General features: G+C 32.0%; 1 protein-coding gene across 1 annotated transcript; it reads right to left on the bottom strand.

Moving 5' to 3' along the window:
- Window positions 1-97: 97 nt before the first annotated feature.
- LOC126834342 (carbonic anhydrase 2) lies at window positions 98-25,058 on the bottom strand. Its single transcript, XM_050566195.1, has 7 exons — window positions 24,847-25,058; window positions 9,373-9,576; window positions 8,827-8,945; window positions 7,753-7,848; window positions 6,764-6,881; window positions 5,725-5,831; window positions 98-696 (listed from the first exon to the last, which is right to left on the bottom strand). Exons 1-7 carry the CDS (start codon window positions 24,878-24,880, stop codon window positions 559-561), a joined length of 816 nt encoding a protein of 271 aa, XP_050422152.1. The 5' UTR covers window positions 24,881-25,058; the 3' UTR covers window positions 98-558.
- Between the last annotated feature and the right edge of the window lie 1,439 nt (window positions 25,059-26,497).

The raw sequence follows: 26,497 nt of genomic DNA, 5'->3' as shown, positions 1-26,497 counted from the left end.
ACATTCTGGTTTTAAAATGCGAGTCTTAGAGAAAAAAAAGTTAAAAACGATTTTTTTTTCATTTATTGGTTAAAATATAATATGTAGAAACGTTAACATTAAACATAATTTAATAAAAAAATTGCTTGAGTTATAACACTTAACAATTATTCTGGTAAAACAAATACGGTGCATTATAAATTGGCCGAATTATTAATAAAACATTTTTAAAAAACAAAACTAACAATATTAAAACAGGTTAAATGAAAGTTTATCCCAATTGTTAGTTTCGATAACAGTGTACTATGTAACTCTATTAAACAACTCGTTTTACTACATAAACAGTATTCACTTGTGCCATTCGCATCGTTCGCATATTATAATACAAAAATATAAATATATTATATACAAATATAAATATTATTATTAGACATAATACGACGTTTGATGTTCCTCGGGTATACAATATATATTATCATAAAAAAACAAAACAAAAATACAAAAGCTCTGGTATGAGACAAGTGATGGGTGCTGCAGTTGTTTGTGTGGGGGATTTTTGCTTTTCTTGGTTGTCCGCTTTCACATGGCGCCACACTCCCTAAGTACTCTGTTGCCCAGAGGTAAGGGCGGCCGGTAATTGTTCACTAGCTGTGGACCGCCATGAGGCTCAGAGCATTCTTCCGGTGTTTTCATCCGCATGCTCCGGAACGCGTTCAACTGCAACAGGGTTACCAAAAAGTCGTGTTAAAATTACTTGTTCAAACAAAATCTCGCGCTTAAACGAAACTTAAGTTGGTAAAAACTATTAGATATCATTATAAAATAAATGTACGGCCATAACGATGCGTTAGTTATTTTGTGTAGGGTGTTCCTCGATAGCAACAAGTGTGTCTACAGATTTTTTATCTTAAAATCAAAGATCAAGGAAACAGGTAACACATTCTGGTTTTAAAATGTGAGTGCACTATATAAACGTTTTATAAGGCAACCCAGTCGAATAACACAAACGTACTCGGGTAAAACGATTATTAAAAACGATTTTTTTTTTTTTTGCAATTGGGCGGGTATTATGAAAATTATAACCTCCCAAATCTGAATAGTGAACAATTTTTCACTACTGTAGTGGTTAAAATCATGTTGTGTACAAAAGCTGATTGTTTCCCAATTAAAAAAACATCATCAGTCAATACGAATATTGAAAAAAGATAATTTTTCTTTTGAATTTCTAAAGACACACGTCCTATTATTGATCACGATTTATTGTTTTACCGAAGCCAATGTAAATATTGAATGTATTTACACAATGGTGATTATTTTAAACAACTACAACGGATTGTACAATCGGATCTAGTATAATGTGTATCGATTGATTATGCCAAGTCGTTTTCTTAAAATGCCTACCATAGCAAAATCTAAGATAACATTGTAACCCGGTTATAGAGCAAGTCGAGCGATATATCAAATCGTGTTGGACTAAACGAGATGTAACTTCTAACGATATTTGATTTAATATTATACAGTCTAGAAGTAAAAACTAGTTACTATTCAAACCGCATTTTTTTTTATTCCTTTGAGACGTCATACGACTGGAATAGGTTGTAAAAAAAAAAATTTTAAAAAAAATTAAGTGCGACCGACAACAACTCTTTCCCTCCTCAAGTATAAGCAGCACTTTATAACAGCTAATATTAAAACAGACTAGATTAAGATGGTTTTTTTTGTTGGTACCTAAAAAAAAAAGAAATGTCATTTGTTTGAATTACAATTTAATAGTGAACATTTATAAAGAAAAAAAACAGACTAATGCCGACGTATTGTGTGGACTAGTCCAAATCTCGGGTAAATGTATTTAAATTTAATTCACAATAGAGACAAAAACAACCTAACTTTTACTAAGCCGTAATTTGCATGTTGCTCTCCTTGTAAACGCATTTGGACCTCACACCGAACGACCGTAATTTATTGCAGTTCAATGACACTAAATACTGTACTGACATGAGACGGTTTACGTTTTAATAATCCTTAGTGTTAAAAAGTAGTTTTATGTTAAAAAGTTTGCCAATTTCAAATAGACATGAGGGTCGGCAACGCCAACGGCATTCCTTTGTGTTCAAATAATATCACAATATTGTAAAAGTTTCTAGTTTTTTTTTTTTTTTAGCAGCTAGTTTAAGTCGTAATTTAACGAAATAAAACTAGTCCAGTATTGTATCAATTAAAATGTTGTTAATACATTTTTTTAACGTTTAAAAATTATTTCCAAACCGGTTTTTGTCCGGTTCTTTAGTGTTAAAAAAAAATGTTGTCGTGTAGATGGCAATATTTATATACAATTTTTTGTTGACAATTTTATGCACATGACAGTAACTAAACAATATTTAAACGATATTTTGTAAAATGTTAAAACAATTGTATTAACGGCATAATGAAATCATTTTTTAAGACCGAGAAAATTATAATAAATTTCATGGGTAACATTAAAAATTTAAGTTAACGTTTTATTAGATTTAAAAACCTAAATATAAGCCATTTGGTGCCATAACTGTCTTGAAACTATCAGCAGCTTAGGTAAATAGCGTATATTTAGTGTGAATGTGTTCATTGGATAAGATCCATCTGATCAACGAGTGTAGCGTTTAATTTTGCCAATTAGCTAGCAAATGTTAGTAATAAAGGGATTTCGGGATCTGATCAGCAGTTGAATTCCAATATTAGCATATTAAAACTTCTTTTAAAAGAAATTTTGAATTGGAGTAACGACTTTGCTGCTACTGAACCCAGTTCTGGCTCTGCTCTACTTTTGATTTTTTTTTTAGATTTTTGTCGATTTAGAAGATAAAAGCGGAGAGACGCCTTAAAAAATGATATCGCATACGTGTGATGAAAATGGAATTTCATCAGCTAAGTGAACTACAACAGTAGGCATTTTTCTTATTTTTTTTGAAAAAGATATATATATTATTGTAATGTGCTAAGCGACTGGATAAAATGTGATGATAGTTATTTTTAAATAAATCATTATAATAACGTAAATGCGTGTGAAATGATATTGTAAATATTTATCTTTTAGAGTATCGTTTTATTCACAAAAAAAAAAAAAATTGAAAACCCAAAAGATATTAGCCAAACAAACACGGAAAAATTGTTTTTATCAATATCATACGAATTGATTTGTTGCTTTCACAACTTGACTCTTATACAGCGTTTAATTAAGTACACCATTGCAGCGAAACAACTAAATCAAAACTACATTAAACTCTGCTGATTAAGATAATATGTATACTTCATTGGTATAACAGCAATATGCATGACTGGGCATTTTTTTTCTTCCGATATTATTATTATTTATGGCTCGAATTGTTTACAGTTGTTAAACATAAATCCTAACGAGCCCTGTTTACTTGTTTTTAATTAGCGTTTTCATAACCCGTTTGTAATGATTTACATGAACTTTGTATACGAATACAAATATTGTGAACAATCCGTTTATGTTAACAACGTAAATACATACATCAAAAAACCATTCGGCTAAATGCAGAGCAGTGTTGTTTTTATCAGAATTATAACACAACATGTTTTAAACAAAAATTAGGGTTGCGTTTAAATTCTAATGAAAATGCACAATGTCAGAGCACAACATATATTTAAAAAAAATAATTTTATTCTTTAAATAACGAAATTGAAAATGATATGTGAAAATTATATTATTGTTACCATTGTACACACTTGAAGGTTAAGAATATTATATAATATAATTATTTTTCGACATAATTCATATTTTACTCGAATATGTAGTTGGCTTAAAGTTCTGCATAATCGTCGGCCATGGCCACTTTTCGCGAATATTTAATTTCGAAGTTAATTTATTTTTAGAATATAAATAACACAATAGTAGCTTAAACGAAGCTATTTAATATGGCTTAAATTTGTTGTATTATTAATTATTATTAATAAAACTCTTTTAACATGCAATTGTATTAAAAGTTCGAGTGTTATTATTACATTTAATCGCGATTGAATTGACTTTAAAAACATGGACCAGTTCGTAAATGCTTTATGCCGATAATGCCAGACAAGTGCACATTTAAGACCTTTCCGTTTTTATTATGTATTCTCAGCTAAGCCGTCGATTAATAGGCATTTGCCGAAGAGCTTATTAAGAAAAACATATTGAAAGTCGAGGAGCAGACGCCTAATCCGCAAACAATTAGCTACTGCATATACGCAGTTTGCTCCATAAAAAGTTATTTACATTTTTATAGAGTTTTGTCGCACTTCAAAAGACGGAAGTTCTCTACCGTATTATATTTTAATGAGCAAACTTATTGTTGAAACAAAAAAACAATTTCCATAAAAATGTTTATCAAATTAAAAAAATAGCCAATTAGCGTGTTAATTGGTTATTGTTCGAGTATGTAAAATACAAATGTGTAAAAAAATTCAAAACAATACTCTGCTCGTCATACGATGCAGTTTTATTACATTGAAATAACCTTAGAGTTTGTACTATTATGCACTTAATTAATGCTTCGGGAACGATGGCTTAAAAAAAAAATAATGATGATTATTATTTTTACGCCTCAATTTGTAAATTATCTTTAATGCGTTACGACACGCTAATATATAAATTAAAATGCTCGCTTATTTTTTTAAACACAATTTCCATTGTTTAGTAGGTGTTAAGTCTATATTTTTTTATTTTTGTAAGAAGAATTAAGCAAATAAGTTATACCCGATATCAAATCGTGCGACCGAGAAAATCACGGACAACAACACCTAAGCTTTATTTATATTTTTTTTAACTGCCATTGAACAAGTCTTTTTTTTTTTATCGAGTTGCACTGCGCACATTCATCAAAGCCACGTCGATCATTAGAAAATCCTTGTGCAAATTTAAACGAGATATTTTCAATAACAACTCCAACGAATAAACGCAATTAATATTATTTTGACAAACAATATTTCATATTAATATTAATTGACATAATTTTATTTTTAATATTAAATTTTATAACTATAAAAAAAGTTTTAACAAAATATTGTCATATACTTTTTAAATAATTTAATGAACAACTATTTTTAAAAACAAATTTCTTTAATAATACAATATCTGTTTTTTAAAACTATCTCTTTAAATAAAAACATTTACATCGTCACTTATACTATGTTAGAGAAATTTTGTTTAGAATTATTATGTCAAATTGGCGAAAGCATTCGAGAAATATTGTCAGATATTGTTTTTATAATGATTCCCGTTGATCTTAGAAAATGGAAACTAACATTGCCAGCGGTGACGACTAATAATATTATATTATTATGTCGTTTGATTGATGATTAGAAGTTGTTTATATAATAGCGTTGAGCGCATGTGGTTTTTATCATAGGTATTATTCATTGCAAATTTCGATACAAATTTTAACGAACAACCTCTAAACTATGTTTGATAAATAAAAATATCAACGTAGAGTTTATTTTCAGAATATTAAAAAAAAAGGCTAATAAAATATCCACGTAACTAAAGGAGTACCTTCATAATAGGGGTTTCACCGCAATACTACAAGTGTATTTTTTTTTTTAGGTTTAAGTCGGTTTTATACCTACGGGGTTTGGCCAGGTCAACCGGGTTTTATTCGAAAAATATGTCTCGTAATACATATTATTATGGCAAAAAGTAAAATATACATATATATATTTTTTTTTTTTGACGAATTCCGTCGGGTAAACGCAGTATAATAAATGAATTACCTGTCTTTCGGACACTTCGATTGGGTTCTTGAACATAATCCATGTGACGCATTCCGAACACGGCGGAGTCGTCAACGACCCGTGGTAAGTCCAGTAAGTCACGTCCTCTGAAAGTGAAGTATGCAAACAGTATTACGCAAGAGCATATTGGCGTATAAAGTTTTCATGTGTGTATGTGATGGACACCTGAGTGAATCATATATATATATATGTAGTATATTCATAATATATACTGATTGCCAATGTTAAATTTACAATACCCCTAAACGCAACCGTGTTGGAGAACACATATTAATATATTAATTTTAAAAAAACCGTTTGGGAAAAATATTCATACATGTCATGCAGAATAATTTGTTGAATCATATTACTATAAATTCTTCGTCAAACAATTATTTGGTATTTACCCTAACAAAATAGTTTTAATGCACACCCATTTAAACGTTTGCCAACTTAGTGGCAAAAATACGGATTACTGCTAAACTCTATTGTAAAAAAAACTACCTAATGGAAAAGTGACTTAGAACGCTAAAATTCAAGTTAAGGGGATTCAAAGCGGTCTGGTTTTTTTTAAAAGTTTAAGACCAAAGAGCCAGATAAAATGTCGACTACTTAGGATGGTCCAATTTCAATTCTGTAGAGATATGAATTATTTGCTGCTTACGTTATGTCGAAAATGGATTTTTTCTTTTTTATGTAAATAAATTGTGTATTGGAAGTCACGCGCACACACTAATGATCATTTACTATGCTCACACATTCATAGCTCATCCGCACGCACTGAAAATATTGCCTACATAAAACTACTTATAAACTACCCACTTTCAATCCCCTTAATACACCTTTTTTAATGGGGTATTAAAAAAAAACGCACTTCCCCAGAGAATACTTGATGAAAAGTTGGGGAAACAAATTAACACACAGATGTATAGGAAATAAAAACTTTTAAACTCGCCCCCCCCCTCAAAAAAAAAAAAAGACCCGAGACTTGCAGATCCAATGTACAATAATATATATTTTATATAATTAAAGTAATTACCGGGCAATAAAGCAGCCGGGTCGATGGTGTTTGCGATCGGAGCCGATTGGTTGCGCAGGGCCACTTGTGAAATATGCGAAACGATTTTCTCCAGCTCTTGGTGGCATTTGTCGCCGGCCTAAAAAACAAACGCACACGCATACACAAGATTTGTATTAGTACAACGGATATAAAAATTAAAAAAAAAAATAGACGTGGTTGCGTTTTGAAGAAAAATAAGACAATACATAGGTATGACGGATAATGTAGATTATAGTGTATCCTAAAAAAGTATAGATGGAAATTCGTTGCCGGCCAGAAACGGGTAGGTTCGTATTATTATGCGACGATAATAATATTACTAATATTATAAACGACCGCCGACAAGATATACTGTGGTACTCACGCGGGGTCACCTGCAACGACCGTCCTGCACCGGAGGGGATTTTGCCCACGATACTCTCTTTCTTTTTTCGCATAGGACCCGACTAAATATTCTAAATCTCCCGACCAGGTTAGGACCGGGCTAAAACTAGACGTGTACAAGCGATTTCGAGATTAATCGGCACCGATTAATCCCGCGTTTTGCATAGGTTGCTCTGTCGATCCGTTTCAATCATGATTTATAATGAACGCTAACAAAAATTCAAAAAAATAACAAAAAAAAAAAAAAATAACAAAATATATCTATAAACCATACACAGTATACTACGTGATAATAATATATTTTATGATAAATGTGTTAGGTCTGTTCCAGACTCGTTCGCTTTGCAAGTACGATAATTAACTTTGCGCTATAAGAGTGGACGCGGAGAGCCGTTAAACGTTTTAGCTTGCTTTTTTTTTTTTTTTTTAACAAATGACTTATAATTTGTATTTAACAGCGCCGAGATTGGATTAGACCTTTACATAATATATCGATATGACATAATATTACACTCGTGTTTTTTTACTTAAAACGTGTGTTATCTTATTAATAGTAGACCCGATCGGGGATCGAAAGCGCATACCTTTAAGAACACTCCGACTACGGCCAACCCGTCGGGATGATCAATAGCTTCGTAGAACGAGTTGTACTTGTCGCAGTTCCAGTGGACCAAGTGCAACTGAAACCAATCGAAATAATTATATCAAAAGGCCGGTCACATAGAGTGTGCATTTTTGACATTAATAAGTACAATTCACAAAGTTCACAGAGTTGGCAATAATCCTGGTAGTTGCCATGTCCGACTAAGTTAAGTTTTTTTAGCTTCGATCAGGGGGATGAGAAGGTATTTGAGTATGCATAAACTAAAAGAAACCCATATTTTTTAGTAATGACCATGGTCATTTTGGGTTTGAGTTTTTTTTTTGCCAACAAATTTTATTTGGTAAATGTAATTTGAAAATAATTATTCAAACAAAATTATACTTTAATTAATAAGTTATTCGATTTGTTTGAGTCGTTATCTGTTGTTTAATTAAACTTTGCCCGACCCTGCATACGTATTATATAAATGAATTACTATTAATAATAAATAATATAATATTGGATTTTGTCTGTGCGGCACACGACACTGTGGCGATAATAATATGGCAATATCGCGAAGCCCCCCGTCGGCTATAAGGACGTGTAGTCTCTACAGCTAACATAAAAGGGGAAATGACTGGCGGAAAATAATATAGAGAACAAAAAGAACGCTGTAAACAAGAGCATAGACAATACCGCGTATAATGGAATAACACACAACAGAAGAACGACGCGACGCATACAACATAATATAATAGGTATAACCTAACCTAAGCCTATTGGCAAGAACCTGTTCAAAAAACGAAATTTAGACAAATTTGAAATCTCAACAGAGATGGCAAAAAAACAAAAAAAGTTTGGAATTTACCAAAATACACGGGTGTTTTTGAGTTTATGCAAACCCAAAAAAAGCTAGGTCGGGCTTTTACCAAAAAATATCCTGTCTCATTGCCAACACTAAATCTCTGAACTCTGACCATTGCGCAAAAATTGTTGTTGTCTATAACAAGTTGATGTTAACAATCAGTTAATGGTTTGTTTGGTTTTAATAACATTTTTCACAGAATTCACTCACTTCGCCAGCATAGGCGACTCCGTCAACCGTGTGCTCGGATCCCTTTGTGCTGGTGCATCCCCAATGGCAGTGGAATTGTTCCAATTTGTATTTATGTCCTAGCGGGCCGCCAGAGAGTTCTGAAATTATATACAAATCAGTTAGCAAAAAAAAACTCATTTATATAATAGCCTTTTAATCCTCGGCGTAAATAACACAAGAAGAGCCGGTACATATTATTTTTTTCATCGTACAACAAAAAAAAAAACGGAAACCAACTCGTTTACATGAATAAACGACTTGTGTACAGTGTATGATATGTACGAACAAACTGTTATTAATAATATCGAATCCATTTTTATGCATAACATATTTTGTTGGGATTAAAAAAACTAGCACAAATATAAATTTCGACTATTTTTATATTTTATCATTGTTATTATTGACCAAACGAATTACTTCAATAATGCGAATTTTCCTTTCGACTTTTTTTCATTACCTACCATTGTGTACATTTAATTATAAATATTATGATTAATGATTATATTATATTTGTATCGACCGTACCCGATCCGTCTCCATCGTCGTACACTTGTACTTTCCATCCGTAACCGTTGTTGTCGATTTGTTTGCAAATATCCGGGCTGTAGTTCCAGTACAGCGGTTTGCTCTTCAGGGTCGTGTCGTTAGTGGCCTTGGTCGTTTCGATGTTCACCGGAGATTGGAGGGAACCAGCGGCTTGTGGGAAGAATTGTGGCCAGACCGATGGTCCTATACGATTGAATAAAATAAAAATAACAATAAATGCATTTATTATTATAAACACGAACGGTGGAAGCGGCAAGGCATAAAAAAAAAATGTTTACGAACAAAACAAAAAGACCCAATAACAACAACGCTTATAGTGACCATAAGCGCAGATTAAGGGGAGGGAGAGCTCGGGAAGCTAGACCTTTTCATATATTTTTTCGGAATCGTTTGTGTATTAGAAAGGGTTAAACCTATCACTGCCTATTTTATGCTACACATTTGTGTCATGTTATGTGCGCCATGTTGTATCTACTTCACAAAGTACTCATGTAATTTACTATGTCGACGGCTAAGACCATAGTAAAGACCAGTAAATCTGTGTTAAGAAATCCAAATTGTTTTACTCGCATATCATCCTACAAACTGAATGTCTAAAATAAATAATGTTTGTAAATAAACAATTTAGAAAATCTATAAACATGGTAAACGTAAAATAATTATTATGATATGATTCGCTTCCTTAAATTATGGTTTATGGGAAAGTGAAAAAAAAAATAATCACAGAAGTACAAATTGTAAACAAAATAACCGGTTGATAGTTTGTCTGGCGATTACCATTGTTGGTACATCAAACGTGCAATTAGTATTTTTTTTCCTACCAAATATGGGAATGTTAATCATGCAAAGAATGATACTAATGATAGTATATCACACTTCTATAGGCTTACACCTGTTTACAAATAGCGTTGAAATTCAATAAGTTAAATTTTATCTAAGGGCCAATTAGAGTTACCTGAACCATAAATTACATACACATAACACATGTATCTATCTAATCTATTCCTGAACGTTTTATAGATGTAATAATTACATATATTATCATAATATGAACGCGTCATTTAGATATTTTTGGAGGACTCTCGGGCAGATAAGGACTAGCGTAGTACACGAAACGGTAACGGTCATAATCTTGGTAAAATTATTTTGTAAGCCAGTTAAACCTCTTATAACGATTACCAGAGGCAAAACAATAAGACGATGTATATCCACTTAAGAAAATTATAAGTATTCGTATTAGTATTAATTTCGTACCTAGTGGAGCGAATTCCACAAGAAACCTCCTACATAACTGGGTAGCGATAAGCTGCTTAAGCCGATTCCAAATCCAAACAATTTTAAGTACGATATTTTTTTAATCGTCTCCCCGATTATAAGACTCGCGCCTCGATACTGACGGGCACAGAAGTTTTTATTCATTTTTAGCATAATAATTCTGTGATAACTATTAAACCATAACGTCTAGACCTAAGGCACGTTTCCAGGATGTGCCTAATTGCGCGCCGGCTACAAAACATAATTGTCCAGATAATAAACAAAATAGCAATCAATACCATTCGGGAGGAAGACGTCGCGTCAGTGTCTACGGCGGAAAATAAAGATATTAAAAAAACCGTTTTGCTAACACTTTTTCCGCTTTCTCAATTAATATTAATTTTTAAACCGCCGGGTAAGTCATTAATAATGAGTAGAAGACGCCGGCAGCGGCAGCGGAAGGAGCCTTGACATTTTAACTTTGTCGGGTCTAAAACGGTTTTAATTAATTTTTCTTCTCGATCTCGGGCAAACCAATTCGACAGGAAACAAACGTGTCAATGTTGTTGACCGACTCGACAACGCAATAGCCATAATAACTATTAATACAACGTTTCGACAGGCAAAAAGGGCCCCACTGAGAAGGGGCTTCTTCAAAAAATATAAACTCGGAACGAGACATTTGGAAGTAGATTTTCGTTTGGACATTTTGACGTGCAAAATATATATATATATGCATTTTTCTTTGTCCAGGTATATAAAGTCGAGCGATTCGTCCGAAAGACTGTTTCTCCGAATCCATTAAGACTCCTGTCCCGCAGGTCTTATATAGTGTCACTATTTAGTTGTTGGCCATAAAATATGAAATTTAGTTTTCCATCAAAAAGTAATAGAGTGAATTGAATGGAATGGAGCAAATGCAACTGCAAAATATTACATAAAAATAACTAGTTTTCATTTTCAATAACAAATTATATTAATTCCACAAAGTTACTCTAGTTTGCATTTATAATTTATGTTGTTTGTTTATTTTTTATTTGACATTAAAATGCTTCAACATCAGGTGATTAATTCAATAAATTTTTAAAAAATGATCAATTAACAACACTATATTATTCTCAATTCTATTTGTCTATTTTATAAATTGATGGAATTATATTCACAGTAGAAAGGACGCCATTCTGCGTTTACTAGTCGCAAACCTTAAGCCATTTAATATTCCTAAAGCGTTCGAGTCAGTAACGATAGACCGTCCAATGGTTCGCAAGAATAAGAAACAGACCCGAGCATTTCTTAGGATCAAATATAAATTATAATATATTGGATTGGAATGATTTAAGCGTTACGACTTGCGAGACAGCAAAAACAATTTTTTTAAATAATAATAAATTGAATATTATTCAAAAGACATTATTGTTCGAGCGATCCTTACCGTTTTGAAATCTTAAAAACCGGTTATCGGTCTCTCCCTCCCCCCTTGACCCTCATTCCCCGCTCTCTTCTAGTGGCTTATCCTAATAGCGTCCCGTGCTGAACGCGCCCAGTATAAATAAAAGTCTCAAAAAAAAAAACATCACTCGAGTCCACGTTCTCAACACAAGTAATTTAAATAAATAAAACACCCGACAACCGGGATGGGCAAGTAGCGTCCAAATAAAATATTTGAAAACGAATGTATTTGGTTTTTTTTTTTTAGTTAAAGTACATTAAACCGGTATAAATGAAATACACGTTAACTTAAAATTTAAGCGAGTATTACAAATGTTCTAAAAACTTTCCAAATTTTATAGAAAACTAAGAAATAATATATTATAAATTATAATATTTAAAAGTCACCTACGGATACGTGTTTTTTTCAATTTGTTTTATCTAATTTTGTACAAATCAAAAATCGCTGGTACACCTAAAGTACTTAATAAAAGTTTACATCCGCCGAAAAAAGCATAGAAAAAAAATTCTTAAGTGTTGTTTTTGTTTTTAAATACAGATATCGGTCTAAAAATTGTATTGAAAATAAATTTTTTATAAGCTTAAAACTAAAAACTGAAAAGTTTCAAAATCTAATAATTTAATGTATATGTAGTTTAAAACCGAGTTTGTTCTTTAACCCAAATAATTAAACAAAATCGAATTTTGCCACCCAAAAGACATAATGGTTGTATTGCGTTTTAGCGTGAGTGAATTCAAATGAGTTGATCGCAATTACAATTATTAATAAAGCAAAAAATATATTGAGAATGGTACCTCATCACACACGAATCATGTGGGTTGAATATTTTTGCTGCGCAATGATTTCAAATGTAATGAAAATTAATTAATGTTTAATGGCCACGGGTAACTAGCTCTATATTATGCATTCCACGAGCACAGTCACCTTAAAGGTGAATATCTAACATATTGTTGTACCTATATATGTGTTATAATGCACACGCCCAGGATGTATAATGCGATCAACCAACATGTTTATTTGAAAACACTGGGCGCTAAAACCAGTGGCGTTCAACTCATATTGTAAAAGTTTAGAGAATAATTATTATTTTCAACCGACCACCACTGCGCAAACTCATACAACACAGCCGAACTGCAAAGGCGTAAAGACAAACTGATGGTAATTTTGTAAAAACAAGAAAATATCGAAAAATTAGGAATCGATTATGAACACAAAGAATGTCTAGAACTTAGAAGCTAGAAGTATTTTTATTTTTGCCTCAACTATGAATTAGTTAGAACCAACACGGCGCGACGGCTAATTTCGAAGGTATTGTCCACCGCCTATACAACACAATTTAAGCATTACAGAGCGTGTGTGACGCATACTCCTATGAATAATAGCTAATTGGCTTTAAGTTTATAAAGAAAAAATAATAATAATTAACGACCCCAGCAAAGTTGAGAACAATAATTATTATTCATACGACTGTTGTGGTGTGAACAAAACTACAAATGTGATGTTCGCGCGATAGTATGTAGGCATCGAATAGTTACTAATTGTAACTAATTAACTCGAACCTTAAACGCAAAAAAAAAAAAGAATATTTTGTGACATTTTTTGTTTAGTTTTTTAAAACTTTTATCTCTACGTATAATCATATTTATGTAAAAGCACGGAGTCGCCTGCGGCTAAAGTACTGGTCATTACACAACTTGCTACAGAAAATAAATTAGATAATTATATTAATGTACATTATACGTCGTTATGTGTATGATAAAATATAAAAAGGAATTAAAAATGACTAATTCATCACTCCTATTAGTTGCCAACACATAATGTGAATTTTAGTTGATTAATACGCCTATGCCCTCGGGAATGTGCCTCCAATTTTTTAAGGACTCGTTCGCCTAAATCATCGTTAACTACACACACCAACCGCTCTGTACGACCGAAGTAGAATATTTAGAATTTTAATTATTTTTCTGCGGTATTTGATTTTACAAAAATTCAATAGCAAATCCAAGGATATCTTATTTTGACAGCTGTTGCTTCGTATTGCAGGTGACCTAACAATAGTGTGCCGTGATTATAATTAACTTTCAAAACTTGCGACTCCGTTAAAATACAAAGCTAAGGTTACTAGATAAGTGGATTGTATCAAAAAATCAATGTTGTACAAAGTTCATCAGCGTCATACCAATATAACAACAGAAAAAACAAACATTTTTGGTAGGTTTTTGAAGATAACGACTAAGATTAATACAAATTGTACTAATCTAATACAGAAGTATTTTTTACGAACAAAAGATTAGCTCGGTGAACCATTACTTTTTTAATTCTTTCTTATTTTTATAAAATCATACACTAATCTGTAATCCAAGAGTACAAAAAATACGTTCTCGATAAAAAAAATCTAAACTGCATTTCAGTTAGTAAATATTTCTTTTTTTATAAATATTAGTTTAATTATTTTTTTTAACTTTTTCATGTTATAGAATGCACACAGATAACCCGAGTTGTATTACCAAAGCCCCAAGGACAATTCAAAGTTATTTTAAGTGTGTGCGGCTTTTTTTCCTATTATTTTTATATATTATATTGACCAAAAGATAATGTCTAGTACGAAACAGCATCAGCCGTTATAATGGGTTTTGTTTGTTGTGATGATATTATGTTTTGCATTATATCGTTCCATGTACCTATTCAAAGAGTTTGTCGCGTTATTATCAAGGTAGGTAGTCAAAATAATTAAATAGACCTTATGTTATTGTAGACAGAGTAATTAATGTCGAGCCCAAGGACACATAAGATGCTAGAGTTTTGATTAAAACCATACGCAAACATCTTCCAAATTCTATACACCTATTTTTAAAGATGCATAGACTCACAAAAATCTCTAGTACATTATCATATTTTGTATGCTTTTACATGGACATTAGTTCTGCAAGTCTAGCGCGTTTTTTTCGATTAAACTCCATTACATCGACGATCATACTATATATCATATCTAACTAGAACCCAAGAAGGTCAAACATTAGAAAAAACCATACCTTACCTCTCAAAATGTAAAACAAAAAATTACCAAATGTCTTAAATAATTTATTTACACAAAATAAATACATCAAGAATTACTAAACACAAACAACTTGAATAAGGTAACACTATTTAGTGTAAACCACTTGTGATGTACCCAACACAAAACAAATAATTAAAATGTTCGGAAAATACGAAAGCATTCGATATGTGTGATGGAAAATATCTCAAGACCTCCACAAGTCAAGAGTAATTATTTAACCAATAACCGCAAATTCTGTTGATACTTTTAAAAGTTATTCAGTTTTCAGTCCAGAAAACATTTAATTATAACAATTCCGCGTGTAAATACATACAATATATATTATAAGTATAATTTTTTTTTGTCAGTGTAAATTCTATCATACGCCAATGACCTTCATGTCAAAGCTATACTAATATTGAATTAATAATAATAATAATAAAACAGCTAATTGCGATAAAATTTAATAATTAATTAACTAGACTATTTAATAGTTTATTATGCACAAGTTGTATTCAATTTTTTTATTCGTGTAATTCTTCACGTTTTATTATTATATTCCATAATTATTTATAAGTTTAGATATTGACCATTGTATGCAGTATGTCTGTATTGTTGTTTAGTAAAAAATAATAATGGCTACTTTGGCACTAATAAGATTTAATATAATAAATAGTCAAGACAGCGAGTGTACAAGCAAACAATAAGCAAGAGGATAAATTACTGTACGATACTTTAAACACTTAAAACGGTCATCTTCTGTAAAACTGTTGTTTTTTAACTAACAATTGTTTAGTATTTGTTTGGAAGTGTAAAAAAAGGAATAACCTGAAATGTTTTATGCGGTCGACGGCACACCATTTCATTGATAACGTTTTTAACTAACAATTACTCTATAAAAAAATTACAGTTTTTATTAATAAGTAATAACGTTTTTAAAATGCATCGAAGCTAAAAATCATTGTCGGTTTATCAAATGAACTACCGTCTAAAAACAGTAATGTTGTTTCAGTACATTGCTCTTGTATCAAACCCTTTGAAGTATTAAGTAGCATATTATTGAATGAACTAGCGGATTTACAATCAAACGCTAGTGCCATTAACGAAGATGTTTAGATGGATAATGGCGAATGGCGATAAAACGTTTGGACAGAATTTAGATACACTTTTATATCGACTAAAAATAGTACATTTCCAAGGCCGTACGCTAAGTTCTCAATTAAAGTTTACAAAAATAAAAAAATAGAATGGTGTGGTTGTAAGCAATGGTAGACGGATGGGTCGCATCCATCGTCAAGCCGAACCCAATAGGTCAATTTTTTTATTGCCGCAAGCAGAAATTTAATTTGCTGGCTAAAATTATTACTGTTTTGGATTACAAGTGGGACGGTCAATGGTCTGCCCACGTTACTTAATTCTATTTTATGTTAATTTTCGAGATCCGGCAGATCTCCTGTAGTTTATCGTGGAGAGATCAATTGCGCAGTTAATACAATACTTTCAACTACATACTATACCTTTTAGCTTTTTTATTATTCAAATTATTGATTTTTTTTTTTGCGTGAGAATACCCGCTATGAAAACAAAATGAGTAATCGTTTACTAAATAAATGAGCAAACATAAAAAACAAACAAAAAAAAAACCGTCTATGTTTATTCAAAACACTTGTGTGTATGTATATGTACTGCAAACGTAAACTCTTCACCAAACAAAATATTTTCAACAAAAAAATCACCTCAATATTTGTTCGAAATTGTAGTAGTATTATACAAAAAAAAAAGTACTAAAATCTATTTGCCATCATCATATTTCGTTTTGTATTTTGAAGTGTAATGCCAGTAAAACGTAAACAGGACAACAACAAAAATTAACAAAATAAATACCCGAACAATAAACATAGTATCTACTTTAATTATCATTCATAATAATAATAATATCTATGTATTGCTATTCTCTAGACGGCTGACCTGCGACTACTATAATCGGAAACAGCATTCAATAGAGTAGGTCAGTCACTTTATTGGATTTCCTCCGTTTAACCGAACACAATGCCCATTAATATCAGTCGTAATCCTCCTATGACCAAATGACCCAATACATATTCTGATTGCCAACGGCTGTTAAAAAATAGCGCCTATCCATCTTCAGATATACTATAATAACTCCCTAGACAAATTGTTAAAATAACCTTAAGTTATTGTCGACGCTGCAAGCCACTCTCCTAAAAATATTTTTCAAAATTCTATTTTTGACACAAACGTTGCGCAATATGTTAATATTTAATGGGATATTATTCACGATTGATTGGTCGTCTTTATGTGCGTATCAATACATTTTTATTATTTTACCAAACGGAAATATTCATTTTGGATTAACGCCAACGCAAACGTTTCGTTAGAAGTTCGTAGCACGTGAAGATTAATAGTGTAATATACTGTCGGTTTTAAAAACAAAAGCTCAAGATATAGCTGTGATCTTTTAGCTATAAAACAAATAAACAATTTACAAATACATATCAGCCGAAAGATACTTATTTAGCTGTGTTTAGCCATTAGATACATTTAGCCCGTGGACGAATAAAATGTGGCAATAAGTTGTGTCATTAATTTTCCAACGGTGCTTTAAAGTTGGTCTATTATAAGATTTAAAAAAAGGTTTAGTATAGAAGCATTTCGGGATATGATAGTACACTAACGGAGGTTTTCTGTTGCGGTTTTCTAGTGTTGTTCCGCTAAAAGGTTATTATCTTATTTGCTCCAATTGTGTTTTCCATAAAGACGATTTTATTTGAGCAATAAAAAATTATACACGGTTATTATTTTATTGTGTGGTTGATCTCAAGACCTTGGATAACACACCATACTTAGGTTCTATTTATTGTTCACGACGAATATAGTCGTTACAAGTGTATTTTAGGATAGCAATTATTGTCGTCAACGAATAATATTATTTATAAGTAGTCTGTAGTAGCAATAGATTAGTCAATTATTACCTCAATGTATGTGGTGGTATTATAATATTACATATATTCAAGCGTTTACAACGATTTGCCAGAGGATTATTGTTATTTTAATTTCTAATAATGAACGCAAATTACTATTATAAATTTTATGACATGTGTAAATACATTTTTTCATCGATAAGATATAAAAATTCAAAACATTTTGAAGTAAGAAATATGGTATATTATTAATTTATTAATATTTCCATAATAAGTGACTCCGATAAAAGTTTTTTTAAAGCATATTATTTATTATTTATAAAACATTAAAGGCACTAATTGGTTTTAGTAAACTCGACGCCAATCCATGATAAATTTCAATAACATATAACTGTACCTACCATTTATACACCCACAAAAAATGTTTGTACATAAAAAAAATCGAATACACAAGTTATTAAGTGTACATTTTTTAAAATTGTTTGACGACGCAAAAAAAACTACTTGTCGTTTTTTTTATGTTTGGATTCGTGTTCAATAGGTATATGCATTGTGATAAATAAAATCAGCACACGCTGTAATGTGTATTTCAGTTGGCCATGAAATCGGTAAGTCAGCAAATATAATAATGCTTACAAAAAATGTGTTTGTACAACGATTGGATTTGTTTATGAAGAACAATAGCTACAATAGAGATGGGTATTATTGTATATGTTGTAACAATAATATAATACCTGTATCGTGTGATATATCATATAATAATATAGTGATATGTCGTTTAAAGCCTTGACTTGATGGTTTATTCATTTGATTATAGTAAGTAACAACCTACGATCTATCCCTTTGGTCTGCAAACAACACATGAAGTAAGAACATAAATCGTTCTATTGAAGTTTCCCGATTCGTTCGTATAAATTAAATATTATATATTTTAGTACAGCACATTTATATGGATATTCCTATTATATCTTATCTTTATATTTTATTATTTTATCATCATTGCACAACTTATTTAGTTCGTGTATTTTGTAAATAAAAAACAAGTATTTGATTGCAAATCAACGTGATTTACAGTCAACGGAACCCGATTGCGCTAGCCATAATTTATGAAAAATCGTTTTTTAGTCTAATAAACTCAACACTGTGTCGCAATTTCTAGGTAAGAGACTACTGGCAAAGTGGTGCCTTAAAAATCGAAATCTTTAATTATATTGATTTTGAAACTAGGTGAGTTTCTAATGACTCTTGTAGAATATTTATAATTAATTTGACAAAGTGTTAAGTAGTGCGCCTTCACGACTGCGAGATACTGTATGTAAGACGTGTTTAAAACGATAGCCGGATGATTTCTCTTTTGCAAAATGTGTTTGTACACAAATAACAGTCTGTGATTATATGTTTTGAATTTAGAGCCCGGATTTGTAAGCTTTTACATATTTTTATTGTGCGTGCGTGCAGCTCAATAGGAGTAAGCAACGTGTACACAATTTGTTTACCGAAGAATTTAAATGTATTTTACATATGAATGCATATTTTAAGGATACCGACATATTTGAGCAATTTCGCATAATTAAAAATATTTCGAAGAATATAAAGAATATATGTTATAAATCATATTTATGATCCAATGTCTTTTCGAGGGATTTCGAAAAAATTGATAAAACTGGTATAAGATAAACTGGATACCTGTCAGTATCTTAACTTTTTTTCAAAGGATACAATGTATAAAACCATGAATGTTTGTGGATAAAACATGGCGATGAGAGAAAGATGATGAAAAATTTGTCAAGCGAGAGGGGATTTGGCTGTCCGACCCCATTTGTATAGTAAAGTCGAAGAAGAAGTGTATGCTAGATGCATATTATGTTAATGTTTTTAACGAATACACAATTTCCTGAGCAATTCGTGACTCTAGACTTGAATTTAGCTATATCTTTCATAGGCTGGAACGCCCTGAAAACGCGTACGCTGCGGTTTCGCCGATTACAATATCCGTTCTCGTGTTACACAAACGTTATCAGCTCGAAGTTTTGCTCAAACAGTAGTCATTATAGACCGATAACGCGAAACTATCGTTGGGCATGGTTCGTTAGAGGTTTTTTGCCCGTATCGTCTACCACGTTTAGTACGACTGAAATCACCAAAACAATAACAATAATATATTATGAACACCTATTATGAACACCTACGAGTTGCTACAGTAGATAACAAATTTAGCTATGTACGGTTATGATTATTTTCGTTTGGTAAAACAAAAATGTATCAGACCAAAATGATTTATTATTCGGTTTTAAAAACGAACCATAAGCACTTATGCAGAGATTTATGTTATTCTTTGGTATTTTTTTTTTTTATATCCAAATCAATTTCATTTGTATTTTCTAGTGTTTATTTTTAAGTGTTGGCATTATTACCGAACCATACTCGGGTATGTAAATCGATGTATCTATACGCATTCCCCTTGGGGATTCAATTACAAACTCGTTCAATGCTGTGCTCGAATGTGTACTCCGCTATAGAACGTAGCAGTCAACCACAACCTACCTAAAGCGGCTAGGCTAACAGACCTAATAATTCATGTAGTGCGCTTTTCACATCGCTCCATCTAGATATATCTTTATCACTTGTTATTATGCTATGATGGAATAAAGGAGGTGATTCGGGGAATCGTGAAAAAAAAAGAAATATGTTTTTAATTTTTTAAAACCTATGTTATTAGATAGCAATTTTTAAAAATCAAAATGTAACAATTAACTCATTAAAAATCTGTACTTTTACTGGATTATGGTGTTTGTAATCTTTAATTGAATGTTATGAAAATGTTGTATAGTGATTCCTATAAAATATTGTTTCAACGGACCCTGTAATAGAGTCTATCATTATCCCTCCCTCTTATTTGACGCTTATTCTCATTGTCTTCTCTTTTTACAAGCCGTCCATGAGTTAATAGGTTTATGATATAGCCTTGATCAAACAGTAATTATTTTTAAAATATTGTATTTCTACATAAATATAGGCGCTTACTGTCGGTCTTAGATTAGGTGCTGTCTTCCGGCCACAGACAGTTGATTTTAACAGCTGTATAATGACTATATTATTATTATTATTGTGGTCAAACAAGTGAGTACGACAATTAGGAATGGCCCAAAGAGTGGTATTCGAGAAATCATTTTCGTTCTACCCACAGCTAATTGAGTACCAGTGGGTTAAGAGGTTTTGTAATTGCGTCGGACCAAACGATATCGAGACCGGATAATGGTCGTTGAACCTGTGGCTATAACCTACCCCAAAGAAACGACTAGGAAGTGACCTCAACTGTCAATACACTCGACCGGGTATTCTCTGTCTAAAACACTATTATAAATAGTTTTCTATATAATATAATATAGTGCAAAATGCTAAGTCGTCTGCGTGGAGTTGACAACGGCATAATGTTACACGATTTTTTTTTTGTTTAAACGGAAATGCCGCTGCAAAAATGCATCCGCGATGCACTCAATTAGTTTAATAAAAATACAATTAAAAACTAAAACGTTTTTCCGCACTTCAGCTAACGTTACACTATGCCGACAAGGTCATATTCGTTACGGGTTGATGATTACCCAATGGTCCGCCGCATCGGCAACAATATTAGATTCCTATTAACCGCTTTCTCGTCGCAGAATAATTGATGCGACTGCCACCGTAATAAATAATAATTATAACAGTCGCCGTCGTAGTCTTCGTAGCGTTGTTTGAATACAAAACCCTCGATCACAAAGCTGCCAATACGATTGTAACTACAACAGAACAGTGAACTCGGCGCACACACACGCCCAAAACCTCAAGAGATAATATTTCATTTTCTGCAACTGCAGTGTAAACCATTGGCAAAAAAAATATATATATTCATCGTATACGATATCGATAAGTAGTATGTTTTTTTATTTCTTGACCACAACCCGCACTTTATCAACATCAATAGAAACAGTAGGTAGGTTCAGCCAGACCAAAGCGTATAATATTGCAGAGGTCTAAAAAAAGAACACCGTTTAAAGCGGTACCTATTGAACTCGTTCGAGTAGGCAACCGTGTGTATAAGAATGCCTTAAAAAAAATAGTATTTAAATTTTTTTTTTAACTTTAAGTTTAACCGTAGTTTGCATCTCAGCATATTCTGAATATATATTAAAATATTCAAATATTTTTGAAAGTTGATTTAATTTTCCTACAATTTTTTTGGAGGCCCCTTTTACATTTCACCACCGGGGTGTAGACCGGTCTAAAGCCGATACTGAAAATGTTACATAAACTGACTGGGCAAATGTTGTAGATTCCTGATACGTTATGCGATACGGTATCTAAAACAAACCGTCGTCTAAAATGTATAGCATCCGCCAAGAAATGATGGCAAACGAGGATAAAATGAAATATTGGGTTGGGTAAGAACACACCTCAGTTGTTATTTGCTGCGCAATACAAGTTTTCCTTCTTCTTCAAACCGTCATCTTGAGCTGTAAGAACACGGGTACGCAAATTACGGATATACAGCAATTTAGCCAGCCATTAGTAACGGATCTTGTGTTTACAACATTGATGTGATGTTTACCACCGTCGATGATTGGGAAACGACGCATTGTTAAGTGTTTAGTTGTCAAGTGGAAAAAAATAAAAATGAAAATGAAAAACTGACCAAGTGCGTCACAGTGTCAAGAATTTTCAAAATCCAACGGTAAAATTAATAATATTGAAATAACCTACGTGAGACTAGTGAAGTTTCAAATGTTCAATGGGACCAAAACGAAATAGGTCGAGACTTCGATGCCTTTCGAAACACTGTCAACAACCAGACGAAGGAGATGTTAATCATTTTACATGTTTTTTTTTTTTTAATTATATTATTTCGTTCGTGTTTGTCGGTTAATAATTGTAATGAGTTGATACAACGACGACAAAGCAAATATGGAATAACGTTAAATTAACGTCGTTAATCAAACAAAGATAAGAATAATATTGCGAATTTTTTTAATATTATACTACACATGTCGGTGGCGTTTACCGCTGGTCGTAATGGTTATTCATTTTTTTTTTTTTTTTGCATAGTTATTTTATTATGACACACACACACACACAATGTTACTTAAACGACACCACACATAATAGAAAAAAAAAGTAATTACTTTAACAAATAGAGAAAAAAAGGTGGCGCAATGTTTAAAAAAAAATACGTATTCATCCTTATCGCGATCAACCTAATGAATTAGCGTGTATACTACCTCTATATTATTTAACATACCTTTAAATTTTAAATGACCTTTGTCAATAACTATTTTACTAGTCACGATATAATGATCACCGACAAAAGTGTACTAAAGGACTAAACATACCTACTTTTCGATGACATCGATAACGTTTTAATAGGGTTGTCAAATATTGTCATGAAATGTCCAAAAATATTTTACTCTTTCGTCTTTTGTGTACATTCGCGTAAAAGTTATTATTGATAATTAATTAATTTCTTTTTGCGATTTGAAAACACAATTAAAGTTAATTCTCCGTCAAGGAAACCATTAATTTTGCAAGTTACACCGCTTGAAAAAATAAAACATTTTCATAGGATATTTTTCCCTGTAAAGTAGGTATTAAGTAAAACATAATATTTCAATTTTTTTCCAAACTTAGACCTCTCAAACGAACGCCTGAAATTGTCATCGCATTGTAGGTGATGTTTTCAAAAGTGGAGAAACCCGAAAGAAAAAAAACAATAATTAAATTAAGTATAGAAAATTAGTCGGTCGAATCGTTTAAACGAGTTTTGAATTACTAAACAGAGTTACCTATGTTTAACCAAAACCGGTATACCTACAACTTAGTATTGTGGCACGTGTGATTTAATATATTGTAAGTATTTAAACATGTTTAACGAATTCAAAAACAAAAATCTACTTGACATTTCCTTGGTATCGGCAAGCAGAAGAATTTCCTTATTCTTTCAGCTTAAAAAATAGCTTTACTATTGTACTATTATACTAATCAGTAATATTATACTATACTAAAATATATTATTATACTAATCAGTAGTCCACAAAGTAAACACACGTTAGTCCCATATAATCGCCGACTTTATATACACATTAAACATAGAAGAGTATTATTATTTTTTACGCATACGGTAAGTTATATATATATATGTATGCAACAACATAATCTGGGAGATCATTAACACACCTATGACCCATTGATCTATATAAAATATTAATATTATACATAGTAGTGCGCTTTGAACTGGTCGTGTCGAAATTAAATTGCTTCCGGTAAGTTAAGCACGTGCATCCTAACGGCCATCCCGTCATCGAAACTTAAGAGAAAAAATTATCGTATTATGGAAAAGCGATGAGATCGAGTGTAGTCAAAGTATTTATAAACCCATCGGTTGGGATTTACGGACAATTTTTTTGTTGATGTAAGACTTTCTCTCGAAAAGGAGTCGCCTTAAGTATCCGATCGAATGAATCAGATGATCAGATAGGTATTTCAAGAGTATTTTGCATTCGCAAAGTATTTTGTAACCCTTGCCAGATGATCAACAACCGGTTATCGGGTAAGTGATAATAATAATAATAATACTTTTGTCTGTACTCTAGGGTCTGCGCAAGATTGGTTTTATATTTGAACAAGTGCAAGAATTCGCGGTGATCGGCACAAAAGCGCCAAAAACTAGAGCGGCGATAGCCTAAAGGTGACATTTTCGTTTTTTAAGTATTCGGGTAAATATTTTTAAGTCTACCTACCGTTTGACTCTTCGTATCCCCAGTCGACGGTCATTGTCGTTGTTGGAATTTTGAGTAGAAAAATAAAACGATTTTACTAGCCGATTGTCGGTTTTCAATAAAAATTGTTCAATAAAACGCGTTGCTACGCTCAATAGACGCCGGTCGTGAACTGATAGGCGAGAAACTAGTTGGATGCTCACTGTGCGGGCACACGGTCACCGATGCATACAACTGGAAGGCTGCAAACCTACTCCTCGACGGCTCGGTCGAGTGGGGGAACTCGGTTTATGTTGTGTACGTACCAGTATTATATGCACACGCACATTAAAATATACACACTATACCCGTGCAATATACAGCGTGCCTGTGTGTGTGTGTGTAAGTGTACTTTTTGCATTATAATATTATTATTATCATTATTGTAATCGTGCCGGTTGTACGTCTAGCCATTATTTCACCGCCAAACGACGCGCCGTAGTGGGGACGTGAACGCACGTGGCTTCCCTACGACACGGCCGCAATGCGCGGTAAAGTGCCGCCGCCGTTGTTAAATACATAAAAGTATTGTCAAAACCTTTTTCGCCTCCAACATTTTCTTTGGTAAGTCAAAATCAATGTTGCAATAGACGGTTGCGTTATTTATTCCTTGTTCTAATTAAGAAAATTGATCTCTTCCTTACTTTTTAATATGTTTCTAACAGAAAATAAGAACAATTTTAGGGCCCCCGACTATTGCGACATTCGATTTTGCTACAATTCCCCAATACCTTATTACAAAGCAAAAAAGATGTTTTGAGCAAATTTTTTTTTTACGGTTGGCTTTTTTTTTTAATTTTAACACTTTTTTGTAAAGTTTCAAAATAAGTACAATAATACGGTATTTTAGTTTCTATTTAAAAAAAAATTAGTTGACGGTTTATCTAGGGTAAATTCGGTAATAGCAGACAAAAAGAAAAACTTTAAACCATTCACGCTTAGCACACTGGAATTGGCAATTACGACGCTTGACGTCGTTGCCAGTTCATTCCAGTAATTTTAGGCAGTTTGGATTTATGTAAGTATTAAAGTATACTTAATTCTGTGATAATTAAACATACGCAAAACTACTACTGGGAATTCACTTATTATTTTAGTTTGTATTTCAACAATATCAAATAAGTAGTAGTGGGAACATTAAAAAATACGTGCATTAACCTCCTCCTTCAGCAGTCGGGTAATAAAATAGCAATATACCCCATAGCGCTGATACTACAAAATATATAGGAATATCAACCCTGTAAAGTGTCAATACGAAATAGAATACATTATTATAATGTAAAGGGGGTTTGTCGGTCTCGAAACAACTTGTATGATTATCATTATTTTTAGTATTATTGTTACTCTCTATAAAGGGGAAGGTGGGGGAATTGCGGCCACTTAAGAGGGAATTGAAATATCTTTGGAACTAAAAGTCCAGAAATTCCGTTCTTTATTGAATTCGAGCTATAAACTTGTTAGGTATTATGTATAAAAGTTTCAGTTTTTTTAAAATTAAGTTAAATATATTTTTTTTTTTTTAATAAAAGTACAAATGACCGCCATTACCAATATAGCGAGGTAATACCAATCACCAAAAGACACATGTAAAAATGTAAAATTATAGGGAAAAATTTTTCAACGACCCCAAAAA

The sequence above is a fragment of the Adelges cooleyi genome, unplaced genomic scaffold (genome assembly GCF_023614345.1).
Source record: "Adelges cooleyi isolate 19-005CV unplaced genomic scaffold, UGA_ACOO_1.1 ACOO_flye_CR_arks_rails_tigmint_CR_PRNA_21, whole genome shotgun sequence".
In the NCBI taxonomy this organism is placed as follows: Eukaryota; Metazoa; Arthropoda; class Insecta; order Hemiptera; family Adelgidae; genus Adelges; species Adelges cooleyi.
The sequence above is the reverse complement of the archived record's forward strand: the minus strand, read 5'-3'. Positions and strand labels throughout refer to the sequence as shown.